General features: G+C 42.7%; 1 protein-coding gene across 5 annotated transcripts in view; it reads left to right on the forward strand.

Annotated features, from left to right (window-relative positions):
* Positions 1-14,736, forward strand: part of KIAA1549L (KIAA1549 like) — a 265,523-nt gene that overhangs the window by 209,264 nt on the left and 41,523 nt on the right. For all 5 annotated transcript variants that reach the window (XM_037019715.2, XM_037019708.2, XM_073216380.1 and 2 more), the window contains 2 exons: positions 5,932-6,110; positions 10,346-10,563. In XM_037019715.2, the coding sequence (XP_036875610.2) occupies positions 5,932-6,110; positions 10,346-10,563 (397 nt within the window). The remainder of the gene's footprint in view (positions 1-5,931; positions 6,111-10,345; positions 10,564-14,736) is intronic.

Genomic DNA, 14,736 nt, shown 5'->3' on the forward strand with positions numbered 1-14,736 from the left:
TTGGTATTGGGGCATATGTATAAGTCGTCAGAGCTTCAGAGCTACCTTTCCGTGCTGTGGACGTCATTGTACAGCCTCTCTTCCTGATCCCACCTTGATCTGACCCTTAGCTCCACTGGGTCCTCCTGTGTGTGATGCTAGCTCACCTGGAGCCCAGGTTCAGATACCTGGTGCTGCCACTCAAATCAGTGAAAATTCCTTTTGGATTTCAGAGGGTTGTAGGTGGAGTCCTATGGAAATGCCATTTGAAAAGCCAAACAATATAGCACTCAGGGCTAGCTGTGCTTCCCTTTTACAGAAATTCGATCAAGTGCAGCTCAGAGACTCTGTCTTGAAGCTAGTGCCAGAATATTCTTTTGTTTTCAGATGAATACAAATATATATATTCCAAAAAGAAAGAAAAGCAAGAATGACACAATGGATTTGTCTTCTGCAGGGAAAATGTCCCCGTTTCCATTTCCAGCCATTATGTAAAGCACTTGTTTAAACTCTCATACCAGTTTGATTCTTGAATTTTTTCTTCTGAATTCCCCATGCAGTATAACACAGAGATTGTGTGTTCCCCACCAGAATCAGGGTATGCATGTCATATTTTCCTGGAATACCTACACTACTTGTGACCCCCAGAAATCCTGCCCATCAGCTTTCTGCCAAGTCAGCTTACAGAAAGCCAGAGGAGCCCTGACTTGTGAGGGAGAGATCTGAACTAAGCAACTTTCTGCTTTCTTCCCAAAGCCAGATACTGAGAGAGATGGGCAGAGGGAGCCAGGGGGCAGCAGAGACAGTGGAGACTGAAGCCATAGGGGAAGGTTCTTTCAACTAAGCCCTGGGACTGCCATCGCCTCCTAACCAAGACGCCCTCCCTGCCCTACCTGCTCCCTCCCAGCTCATCCATCCTTCCTTTATATTCTTCCTGGGAATATAAAAAGTCAAAGTCCACCTTCCCCCAGATGCCCGACCACCCACCCTGGACCTCAGATGACCTTGAATAAACTCAGTGTGTGTCCTTCTCAGACCTTTTTAATTATGTTTATGACAACACATATATCTTTGTTTTTTATTGTTTTGCTTTGTTTTACTTTATAAACTGGGGTCATTGTACCTACTCTTCTATGTCCTTTTGCTTTTTTTGTTAATTTTTTCAATTTTGATATCATTAATGTACAATTGAACATTATGGTTACTAGAATCCCCCCATTATCAAGTCTCCCCCACATACCCCATTACAGTCACTGTCCATCAGCATAGTAAGATGCTATAGAATCATTACTTGTCTTCTCTGTATATACTGCCTTTCCCGTGTTCCCCCCCTACATTATGTGTGCTAATTGTAATACCCCATTTTCCCCCTTATCCCTCCCTTCCCACCCACCCTCCCCAGTCCCTTTCCCCTTGTTAGTCCATTCTTGGGTTCAGTGAGTCTGCTGCTGTGTTGTTCCTTCAGCAATGTTCTTATACTCCACAGATGACTGAAATCATTTGATACTTGTTTTTCTCTGCCTGGCTTATTTCACTGAGCATAATACCCTCTAGCTCCATCCATGTTGTTGCAAATGGTAGGATCTGTTTTCTTCTTATGGCTGAATAATATTCCATTGTGCATATGTACCACATCTTCTTTATCCATTCATCTACTGATGGACACTTAGGTTGCTTCCATTTCTTGGCTATTGTAAATAGTACTGCGATAAACATAGGGGTGCATATGTCTTTTTCAAACTGGGCTGCTGAATTCTTAGGGTAAATTCCTAGGAGTAGAATTCCTGGGTCAAATGTCCTTTTGCTTTTTAAAAACATCCCATATACAGAACCCCCTGTCAGTAAATCACATTTATAAGATGGTGACTTTCCCCCTCCCCTGCATTTAATCCATGGAAGAGGAAGGAACAGAGCCAGTTCAGACCTCACCCACCCTGGCTGGTGACCTGTTCTAAATGCTCCTGCTGACCTTCTATTCTTGTTGTCCACCCTCTTTGCCTGCCTCCTTATTCTTGCTTAGGTCGCTTTGATTATTTAAACATCAGGTTCAGAAATAACAGCAGCTGGGTACATGAGTAAAATGCCATTACAGTATCAGGTTGAGGTTTAATATGTTTGTTTTATTAAAAAGCCATCCTTTATCCAGATTTACAGTGCTTCATTGCATTTTATTTTTGCCAGAAGTAAACCCCATGGATGTTCAAGGTGGGTCCCTTCTGTTTCACCCCAGGTCCACATTTAATTAGGTTTCAGTTTGAAATTTTCAAATAGAAATGATGGGACCTGCTTATTTAATATAAAATTCAGAGGACACTGAAGCACATCAGAATTCCAGGATGGGCCTTTGGTGGAACTGACACTTGTCCTTCTTTATCAAAGGGCACCACTTTATCGTACTACTAGGTTCAAGTTCACCAAAAAAATCAATAGTGTCTTTTATCGGATTGGAAGATGAAACCAAAGGAAGGAAGGAAGGAAATAACATTGAATGGAATTGTGGGGACAGCTAGAAGGTGTATTTCCATCACATGTCAGCTTGCAGAAAGTACTTTGTTGTGGCCTCTGAGAATGTTCTTGTTATGGAATATGTAGATACTGTTGCTATCCGGTGCAGTATCCATTCTAGGGGTCGGTGTTACAAAGGTTACATAAATGTGATGGTACCATCCTGTCATTCTAACACAGTTTTTGTTTTCCACCAGCTTTGTTGCATTTGTAGCTTCTGATTTTCCCCTTTTGTGAAAACAAGAACTTAAAGAGGAAAAGACAATATCCTGCGAGCAGCATGGCTGGCATGGGTCCTTGGCGCAGTAGCCTCAGTAGTTATTTTAGCTGCAAGGCAGTTTCAGAGTTGGTGTCACAGTGATGTTTACGTGGAAGTGGGAAAAACAGTGGTGAGAGCTAGGATTTTGAAAGCAAAATAGTTTGGTATTATCTCAACTAAAACAGACACTTAAAGTTCTGAACCAAAACCAGTGTCACCTGACAAAGAATGTTTTCTAGGAAAGAGTTAGAAATGAGTTCAAGGTATATCATATATGTTGTATTTGCATCTTTAGTCATTTAGGAGGGAAAACCTCTGTAAGCCCTTAAGTATGCACCTTCTTTTAAGTCACTTAGAGATTTTATTACCAGGGCTTAGAATTGAGTCAGACCTTGCCTCCTAATAGTTGTGAGGCAGGTGGGGCAGGAGTTGGACTCTGGTTTAGAGAATGTTCTAGAGCACTCTTGTTCAGAGTTTGGAGGATGAATTACTACTTTCTTAGCAGGGGCCCTCGAGGGTTTTTCCAGACATATTAGCTCATAAACAATTTCATTTCTTATTCTTTCTTTGCTTTCCCAGTGAAGACTTGCTCATCACCTGATAACACCAGAGACTTTGATGCTAGTTATACGTTATTTGTCTCTGAGCTTTAATGAAAATTTCAGAAAGTACATTCTTTAATTAAGAGCATTTTCTGCCTCAAATGGGAGGAATACCCCCAAATCAATTCAAACATGAAGGAATGACATCTCCTTTTAGACTAACTTACTGAAGTTAAGACCAACAATGCAAACAAGACACCACTAGATATGGGAAGGTGCTTGGGTGACATTTACTGTGATGATATGGCGGTATCTAGGCACTTGCTCAGTGTAAATATGGCTCTTTCCTTTAGCATTCTCCTATGCCTTTTTCTTTAGGGACTAATTATGCATTTAATATTCCTATGAACCTGCTATACACATACAACATTTCAATGTATTGATATTTAATGTGTTTTTCCATAGAGTCTTTTTAGGGGGAGGATAACTAATTAATTTTTTCTTAAACCTTGGGGGATTATTGTGCAAATCTGAATATGACTTTTTTGAGAGTAAGGATGAAAAAGAACTGTAGTATACATAATTCCCAGGGTATCCTTTTTCTCTCCTATTATGGTTATGCTCTCCCCTCATCCCAGCCATAGGGTGGGGAGTGAGGGGGTCACAATGCAGAAGCAATAAAAGTGCCAAGTACCATTTCTTTACCCTCTGAATGGTCGAGTGACAGTGTGACTTTAACTTCTGTATGTGTACCTGTTCTCAGGTACTAACAACATCTTCTTTTTCAAGTCAGGAAATGTTAGTCTTTCCTATAAAGGAGTGCGGTGATCTGGTTGCCTTTTGAGAGGACAATTCATCCTGGCTGCTGGTGAAGCATGTATTTCAGAGGCAGGAGGACAAGAGTGGAAGGGAGAAGGGCAGTTGTTTAGAAGGTGGATTAGTTAGTTATCACTGTGTAACCAGTTACCCCAGTATCTATCAGCCAACAAGGATAATCTGCATTCACTAATATCACAGAATGTGGGTCAGGAATTCAGGCATGGCTTAATTGGGTGGTTTTGGCTCAGAGTATCTCATGAGGTCACAGCTAAGATGCTGGCCGAGGCCGTAGTCATGGAAAGGCTTGACTGGGCCTACAGAGCCCACTTACAAATGGCTGGCTCACACAGCTGTTGGCAGGAGGCTTGGTTTCTTGCCACATGGACCTCTCCACAGGGCTGCCTGAGTGTCTTCATAACATGGCAGCTGGCTTTCCCCAGAGTAAGTGATCCAAGAAGAGCAATGCAGAAGCCACAGTGTGTTTTTATGGCCCAGCCTTGGAAGTAACACGCTGTCATTTCTGCAATTTACTATTGATAGGTCAGTCCTGTTCATCATGGCTGTGAATATCAGGAGGCATGAGAATTACCAGGCACCAGCTCATAGGCTGGCTGCTGTAGATGGCTTTCATAGCAGTTATCCAGGTGGGAGATAATAGTGTCCAGGCAAGAGTTGCCCAGCAAAACTCCACTCTAAAAAGATACATGCATCTAGTAACACATGTGAATAGAGATTTTCCTCTGTCATTTTGACAGCTTGGTGGCCTGCTTATGTGTCCACAGAAGCAAAAATACTCCAATTACAGCCCCATTGTTAGACTCTGAGGTGTTTCAGGCACATTGTAAAATAACAATTTGCTCAGTTTAATTTGACAAATCTTCTGTGGTTATGATAAGTGACAGAATGATACAAACTATGTGTTTCTCAATAATTTAAATAACATCCCAGTCTCTTGAGCAGATGGGAGAAGAAGATGAATCCACTTCTATTACATTCCTATTTTATATATAACACCTATTTTGCTCCTAAATTGCCTATTGGTTTAGTTGTGTGAACAGGCTTAATTTATCTCTTGCCGAGCCATGCTCAGCGCACTACTGTCCTTGTAGTTACTTAATGGGAACATGCTTGAGATCAAGTAAATCAGCAAGACAGCCCTGGCCCTGGGACTCCTCTGTCAGCTTAGTTATGGAGCATGGGGCAGACTGGTGTCTTTCAGCCATCACAGCAGAATTATCTGTCAGAGGGGAGAAGTAATTGCACAGAGTGGAGGTAGGATCTGCACCATTTAATTAGGGGAGTCGTCTGCAGCTTTAAATTAGTTCTTCTGTCAGTTATTTCTTAGCTTCCTTATGTTTTCAACAAAGGAAAGAAACCAAAACCCAAATCAATGGAGAAGCAGTCTTTAGAAAGAAAAAAATGCAAGTGTCAGCAGCTGTTACTGTGGCTGGTTGGCCAGGGAAGACTCATTACCTTGACTCTGTGCAAAGACGGGTAGCTTTGGTGGCTGAGACTGACCTGTCTATTGTTAGTCTCCTGATTGTCATATTTTAAGAATAGTTGCCAGGCTTGGCCAAACTGCACTTTTCCCATCTCCAACTTCAACGAGAAAATGTTTACTTTTTTCTTTCCTACCCATTGATAATGCAGTGGAGGGATGAATAGTGTAGATCTGAAATCTTAGAGAAATCTGCCCGTAGTAAGCCCTTGGTGCAGAACTAGAAGCTGTTACTCCTGAGGTCCTTAGGCTGTGAGCCTTACATAAGTTGCCCCAAGATCACGTGGTTCTCTTACACATAAAATCAATGTGTTTATGTTGTGCTTCAGTGCCGGTGAGTGATGAAGAGGAAGGAGTGGTTCTTTTTGACAGCTCTGGCAAGGCGGCTGCTGACCCCTTCGACACGTCGTCTGGATCTGTGCAGCTCATCGCCATGAAACCCACCGCCCTCCCCATGGTGCAGCCTACCTCGGACCGGAGCCAGGAGCCCACGGTCCTCAACGGTGAGGTGAGCACTGGGTACCCGGAGCCGGAGACCGGTGCAGCCATGCTCCGTGAACCAGGCCTGGCAACACTGGGGGCAGCTTGCAACCAGGTGTATAGGGCTTTATCGTTCGTTTTTACCTCCACATGCACAGGTCTCAGCAGAATGAAGCAGGGCACAAGCCAAGTCAGATGAGTTTATTTGGTGGTGTTTCTCGAGCATTTCCTGCCTTCATTACAAAGCCCAGAGGGAGGGGACTTTACAAAGAGAAGCATCAGAAGTTCTTCCCCACAGTCTTACACACACACACCACCTTCTGCCTTTTTTGATAGCATTCCTAAACTGTTCATTATGGGATGTCAGTTGTAGCAGGGATGGGAGGGGCTTGAATCGCTCCTCTCCAGAGGAAACTGGGATAATGCCATATGGAAAGGGATGTGGCCCGCTATATATGCTTTGATATGACTTTCACCCCCTTAAGCAAGCTTGAAACCACACTTTGCCTGCTTCCAGGAGGATATCCATGGATGTCATGACGGTAACCAAGTTTCCTAAGAGTCTGAAAAACGTTTGTGACATACTCTGGAGAATGATGATTTCACCAAAGGAAAACAGGTAGATGGATGGGTGGAGAGGTCAGTAGGCAGGTGGGTAAGTGTAGGCAGTTCAGGGGAGAGCAAGAGAACAAGGCAGATGAAAACTGTTTGCCCTTCCTCCATCTTCTGCAGTAGAACAGCCGTGGGCTGAGGATGTTTATGAACCTCTAAGAACATGCCTATGGAAGCTGCTTGTGAACGTTTACATGTGTGCACACACATTCCTACTTTTGCTTTGCTTTCTTGTCAAGCTGCGGTATTGGCTGTTCACTTCATTTGTTTATACTATGCGATTGTTACCTGCAGTGGGTGGGAGATTTCCAAAGTTTCAAAGTCTTTTTCCCACCAGACCTCAAGGGTCAGGCCGCAGCACTGTATACCCGGGCACTGTGAGCACGTGCACCGGAGGCTTGTGTTTGCTTCCCCACCCCAGCCACATATAGAAGCCTTTCACAAACCCAATTCAGGAAGCTCCTCTTGCTTTCTGGACAGAAAGATGGAACTGACCCAAACATGTGATAGTTTGAGGTCCCTCAACTTGTAAAAAGAACCTAACTGGTTGTATGCTTATAGAGCGCTGCTGTGCCAGACTGCTCATTCTTAGAGAAACTGAAGCCAGAGGAGTCAAGCGGCTTGCTCAAAGTCACACTGCAGGCTACTGTGACAGCTATGATGTCAGGTCCTCTGACTGTCCAGGGCTCCTGCCCTCTCTTTGACTTACCATGGATGAAAGAGCTTGTGCTTAAAAAAGTATGGACTCTCAGGCTATGCTGCGAGGATTTGAATCCCAGCTCTCCTACTTACTATTTGTATGATCTCAGGCAGGTCATTTCATTTCTCTGTGCCTTGGTACTTCCCTCTGTAAAATGGGGCTATTGTGAGGATCAAATGAGTTAGTATGTAAAGCACTCAGTATAGTGCCTAGCACACAGTAAGTACATTATGTTACTGTTATTATCATTATCATTATTGGTTAGTCAGCTAATGAAGAAGAATTCATTGATCATGTACTTCCTGCTCCCTGGCTCTATAATCTGGGAACATGTATCTCTTCTCAAAGCCAGTAACACCCACTGAATCTTTCCTTAGGCACAGTTCTGCCACCAGACATACAAGCCCAGTGATGAGAGGCCTTTGCCACTAATGCGCTGGTTAACTGCTCTTGATTAGGACCCTTACCCGGCATGGACCCAGGTAATGGCCACCATGCCTGGGATCTTTTCATCCCACTTTAGTGATGTCAATGTTACAGGGAAAGATTCCACACCTTGGCTAAATTCAACATAGCACTCCCTTTTTCTGCCAGGCCCATTATCCTGTCACAGAAGGAGAACAGATAAGCATTTTCTCTGTCCAGAAATGGATGCTTGTTACATTTTGGTAGTTAAGCAATGTACCTTGCTGGCATTTGGGTTAGAAAAGAACACTGAACTCTTCTCTGTAATGTGCTGCCTTGTCTTTCAGATAGACTGTCTTAGAATTTTCTTCCTTCTTCTCTTATGGGTACCTTGTTTAAATGAAGAAACCACAGCCCCAATACTATACATTTTCCTTTTACAAATTACAGGTAATTCCCTTGAAGATTACTTTGCAGAAAACATACTAACAGCATAGAAAGTTCAGAAAATAAGAGGAAAAAATCACTATAATTTTACCACTCTATCGTATCCTGTTTTCATTTTTTGCACCTTCTCTTCAAGCTTTTGATCAAATTCATGTATATTTTAGAATCTCATCATATACAGACAACTATATTTTCTATCTTAAGCATTTACTGTGTTGCTATTGTCTTTCTGATGATCATTGTTAATGACCTAGTTGAGTAGGTATGCCATTGACTGGAAAACTACTCTCCATTGTTCAAACCTTCCAGGTATTTTTTTGGTTTTAGGTTTGGTTTTGGTTATTGTAAATAACACTACAATGAATAATTTCACTTATGAGTTTTAAAAACTTTTTATTTTGAAATAATTTGATGTACAAAAATGTTACTATAATAGTGCAGAGAGTTCCTCTACATTCTTTACCCCTTATGTTAACATCTTACATAATAACCATAGCATAATTGTCAAACCCAGGAAATTAACACTGATACTATATGATTGACTAATACAGACGTCATTTGCTTATCACTGATTTTCCCACTAATGTCCTTTTCCTGCCTGAGCCCAGCCCAGGATCCCACATGGTATTTAGTTGTCTCCTCAGTCTCCTTCAGCCTGGGACAGACCCTCATTCTGTGTATTTGTTCTTTGTCTTTCATGACCATTGCACTTTTGAAGAGTATGGCCAGTTTTTGTGCAAAAAGCCCCTCACTTTGGGTTTGTCTGATGTTTTCTTATGATTGGACTGAGGTTATGCATATTGGCATACCTCGGGGCATTGTACCAAGCCATACCTGATACTGATATGTGTGATTACTGGTGCTGGTAACATCATCGCTGACTTTGAACCTCTTTTGGAATGCTGCTTTAGGAGAGATTCCAGAAATGGGATTTCTGGCTCAGAGGATGTCATACCAGCTTCTTCTCTTGCCTAGTTTTCTCAGTGCAAGCAGAATGAGGGAACAATTAAGACTTATGTAACACTACCAGCCTGAAAATATCATTAGGGCCCAGGTTGGGGAGCTCTTTGCAAAAGTTAGAAAAATTATATTACCCAGTTTGTGTTCAAATGCTGTAAAAATAAAACATCTGAGATGTATCTTGTGTTAGTGAACCTTGGGCCTCATGCTATATAGGTTGATATATAAAATTTACCACTGGGTAAATTTTCCTCATAGGAATTATATGAAATTCTTTTAAAAATTATTTTAAGTAAAACATAGTAACAACACTGTCATGACTATATTAATATAGTTAAGTCTGATTACAAAGAGCACTAATGGTTTTCTATATCATCCAGTAAGTTTCAGACAGATTTCACCAGTCAGCTCCATTCATGGGTGTAACTTCCCCATCATCTGTTATTTATTTAGCATAATCATCTGCTTGGTATCTTTGATAGGTCAGGAGGTATGTTGGCCACATTCCTTTCTGTAAGACCAGACTGGTATTGCCCTATACAGCAGGAACTGGTTGCCACTAGTAACTTCAAAATTACCTGACTCTCAAGAAAAGTAAAAATTGACAAAAAGAAGCTCTCAAATGCAAGTTGATAGAGTGGGGAAGACCTCAGGAGCCAGATACCTGCTCCCCTGCCTACCCTGTTCTTCCCAACTCAACCTACTCGTAAACCAGCTGTCTTATCCAGCTGGCCACCATAAATGGTCCAGGAAGCCACTGGGTTTGTCAGGGCTAGCACTAGAGTCAGGGTGGGACTGCCAAGACAGAGGCTCCCACACAGGGGAACCAGAAGGGTTTAGGCAGGATTAAGGCCTGCACCACGAAGCTAAAGGCATGGAGTCAGGCCTAGGGCAGAGACAAAGAAGAAGGAGACCCTGATGGAAGTCTCAGGTGACTTAAGTGAGTGCCAGGCTCCACATTATCTGTGGCCCACTGGCGTGGACTGGTCTTAGAATGGGACACAGGTGGGTCTGTGTGGCTCAAAGGACGAGGCGAAGCCTAGGACAGCTCTTCCAAGAGTTGTGATCCTCTAATGCAAGTGTCCCACCCGCTGGCCCTGCCTGGGCAGGTGTGGCCCTAAGAATCTCTCTCTCCCCAGGTGAACAAAGCCCTGAAGCAGAAGTCAGACATCGAGCACTATCGGAACAAGCTGCGCCTCAAAGCCAAGAGGAAGGGCTATTACGACTTTCCCCCAGTGGAGATGAACAAAGCTCAGACAGAAAGAAAAAAGATTTATGAAAAAGCCCAAAAAGAAATCGAGCACGTTTTGGATCCAGCCCCAGAACTCTGTGCCCCATTCACCGAGTCTAAAAACAGGTGCAGTCTCTAAAGAATTCTTTGATGGTCTCTGTGCCATTTGTGGGATGAGGTTAAAGGGTGCTTTGAGCAATGCAGTCCAGGTCCCTTGACCTGTTACCTTAGGATTGTGATCATTATAGGCTGCTGATCTGTTCCATGCTGATCCATGCAAGCTGGTGCTCTATAATGAATCCGGAAGAGAATAAAAGTGTAAGTCACTAAAAAAATACTTGGGCAAACAACCATAATAGTCCTTTAAATTAATGATATTTTCAAATAGCTGTTTCAGAGCTGGGTGAAGTTATAATTATCACCTAACTGGTTATGCAACTTCCAAATCAAGGGACATTGTATTTTTCAATTATTTCAGTGGCTCTTGCATAAGAAAAGAAAATTTCACACCTCACCTTTTCATTCAGCTTCAGTAAGTACTTAACCACACAGCTACTCAGAGCTCTGTGCAGGGTTCATCCTTTTAATCCATAGATTTGTTCATTTATTCTACATTTATTGTCACTTACTATGTGTTAGGCACTAGGCAAGATGCTGGAGGCTATCAAAGTCATACGTGTTCTTTCTCATTCATTCATTCAGTCAACTTATTCAACACTTTATGGTGGACAAGACAGTCCAGTCACTGCTTTTGTGGCATTTAGGGTCTGATGGAAAAGAGAAAACCACCCCAAAGGTGGGGCGGTTACTCACAAGTGAGTATGAAAGGGGGCCTGGCCTAGTGCGGAAGCATCAGGCCCAGTGGTTTGAATTGGCATCATTCCAAGAGTTGCTAACTAAGCCCAGCGTGACCTCACCTACTGGGTGAATGGGTAGAAGCTAGCAAAGCAAAACATAATTCCCTTTCTCCTTTTCCTCCCCACCATGAGCCCTTCCTCAGAAGCATGTTCCTGATTTGAGACCATCTCTTTCAAATGTGCATTGTCCTTGGTGACAGCCCCTTGACTTTGAGCATGCCAGCTCTCTGCCTTAGCAGGCACACCCTACACAGACTGTGAGAGACAGGACAGTCCTGGCCTGAGTGGGTATTTATTAAAAGCAAATATGACTATGTGACAGGCTTGGATGGAAGCCACACAATCAAGCTGGGAGGTGTGACTAAGTTTTATAAATGGAATTGACGTAATTTGTTTTCAATAAAGAGAAGAGGGAATTCTAAGCTAGTGTTAATAATTAGGCTTGGTGGGCATGGAAAGCTATTGATCTAAAATTAAAAAATCACACTGTGAAAGGGATTATCATACATATGTCACTGTGTTGATAACTGGAGAGAAAAGAGAAGAAAAAGTATGGCTTTTGCAGGGAGCCTGGTGGCTCCTTTCCACTTTGGGACATTCTGCTTCAGCAGTCTTTAATAGACTGGGGCAGGGAATTGTTTCTCCCAAGTTTCCTGCTGACCCTTAGAAAATGAATCGAATATCATATGCAAATAAAAGGATCTGAGCTCGGAAGTTATTTTGAGAAATAAATAAAAATTTCTACTGAGGCTTTTTATAAGGAGAATGAGCAAACTTTTTTCTGCAGAAATGCATCTCTACTGCACAGCGAAAGTCCAGCCCAGACCCTTAAGGCCCTCTGGTAGCCAGCTGGTGCTCAGAGTGTGTAGTCAATTCTTAGTAAGTGTCTATTGAAAAAAATGATTGAATGATTCTAAAGCACCAAAAATAATGTTAAAAGTTTTTTTGACCTGTTAAGGAAAGAATGCAGGTGACCACAAATTGGATGAGGTGGGGGTCGAAGTGGAAATGACCTCAGCAAGAGATGGAGAGGGAAGGATTAACAGAGGAAAAGAGAGTGACAGAGACTCAGTGACTCCCGGTGTTATCCTTGCCACACTCTGGTGTTGACCCTGGAGGCTGCCTACTGTGTGTTGTCTGTTGTCACAGGTTAGAGTTAGTTGGTAACTGCTGCTCACAGTTCCACTCCCTGGACGTTCTGCTGGCTGGCGTCTAGCCCCTGCAAGGTACAAGCAAGGAAATCATTCTCTAGTCCAGAGGTAGCATCAAGAACCAGAGTTTTACCCTGACACCTAAATTAAGTCACATCAAAGACAAAGTTTAGATTCCAAATGTTGACACATCCCTATATGTTTAAAAGTGTGTTCACAACCTTTTCTTTAAAATCTGAAGAACACCCCCATTTTTACATTATAAACCCTTAACTGGAGACACAAAGTATGTAACATAACTGAGGCAGATGCTGTCAGAGGCCCCTGTCTGTTCTCTTGGCTCCCACTGCTCGTGTACAGAGCAGCAGCATCCTACTTACCACGAGCGTCTGTGACTCCCAACTTAAGGGCTTTTTCTCAGCAACCCAACCAAAGCGTCAGGCAGTTAATGAGCTCTGGAAACTGATATAAATATCCCTGGCAGAGAACTCTGAGGTGTGTGCTACACTCTGCTGTAATAACCACATTTTCTAGTTTCTGTATTTGATAATTTGACATCTGGGGCCTTGCTGACCCCAGAGGACCTGCCCCTCCTAGGCTATCTAGCCAATTCCTACAGAAAATAAAGAGCTCACCTGCAAGGGCACCTTTCATATACAAACCAAAGCCAGTCTGGGGCCCAATCACTTCCTTTACATCAGGCTATCATCCACTGGGCTCCCTGATTCCCCTGCCCTGACCTCCGGAGGGCAGGTACCAAACAACTAAGGAGAGCCCTATGCCCCCCACACAGGCTGCTCAAGTGATTCAAATGACCCATCCTAAGCCTGTTTACCCTGCCTTGCCTGGTCCTTCCGGTGGAAACCACAGTAAAGCTCTTGGCCACATTTTTCCCTCACTCGCACTGGCCTGTGACTGACCCTGGTGCTCCCCCTGTATGTCCCCCCACGGTGTGGCATGCCCCTTCCTTTTGGGATCTGTGAGTATAATAAGCTGTCTTTCAAGAGAAGTTGTTTCCTGATCTATTGGTTTTGCTGTGCCTGAATAAAATAAAATCTATATTTTGAAACAACTGTCTCCCATACTTCTCCAGTGAGTTTGAGTCCCAGTAGCCTGATACATGAATCTGTCCTATATCATACTCTTTAGAGGGCTGCTTCCTTTCCCTCTCATTTTTACACTTCCTGGCTTGTGCTTCCTGGAACCTCTTCCAAGTAAACCAGTGACATTCCAGTCATCATGGACAATGCTTCTAAGGGAACTCAACCCAGGTAAAAATATATAAAGACAGAGTTGCTCTGATGGAAACTGGGCCTCCCACCTCACCTCCCCCCAACCCACTCAGTGGTTCCATTCCATCTTTATGGAACCCTAGGATTCCATGGAACACAGTTTGGGAACTACTTTCTTAAATTAGAGTAGTAAAAAGCCCCTGAGAATCCAAATAAAATTTATTATTATCCACCTAGCAATATTTTCAAAGGTAAAAAAACTTATTTCTCAAGTTTGCAAGTTGCAAAATTAATATTTAAAAAAATAGAGCAAAGTACCAACAAGAAATGAATATACATAATGTACCTAATTGATTAAAATAATACCTCTATCTGAGAGCTTCATGCATTTCTAAGCAGTTGCTCACACACTAGCAGCACATTAGTGGTTTGGTCAGTTGAGATTCACGTTAAATATCAGCCTTTTATGTGCATCATAATGGAACATTGTCTTTGATTGAACATTGGAAAAGGAGACTGGAGTGTACTCCAGCGTCTGAGTCCTCACCCACGTTCATGGTTCATAGCTCTCTAAAGGGCTTACATAATCTCACTATTGTATTTCTAATACTGTCAAAAAAACCTACTTAAATGTCTATTGCTAATCCTAGTATTTACTTACCCGCCATCCTTATTAGTAAATCTTTTCTAACTGGGCTAATTGGAAATCTCAGGACAGTTACAAAGTCTGCTTTCTCAAAAAATGACTTGTAATTAGGTCAAGGATGAGAATTCTTTGGGGCTGCCCTGAAGGGTGAATCACTCAGAACAGATTCTGTTTCACAAGGTTGTGCTCCATTCCTAAAGGAAGCCTCTAATTGAGATAACTGAAGGGCGCAGCTTAAATATTAAGTGTGAGCTCCTGTCAGGATTCTTCTGCTTGCAACTGATTGATAGAAATCCAGAATTATATGGTTAAATAAAAAAGGAATTTATCATCGAGCATTATTGAAAGGTCAAGGCTTCAGGCACGACTGGATCCAAGGGGCCATACAGTGTCTCCCATATTAATTTTGTTCT

The sequence above is a fragment of the Manis javanica genome, chromosome 11, assembly GCF_040802235.1.
Source record: "Manis javanica isolate MJ-LG chromosome 11, MJ_LKY, whole genome shotgun sequence".
Classification (NCBI taxonomy): Eukaryota; Metazoa; Chordata; class Mammalia; order Pholidota; family Manidae; genus Manis; species Manis javanica.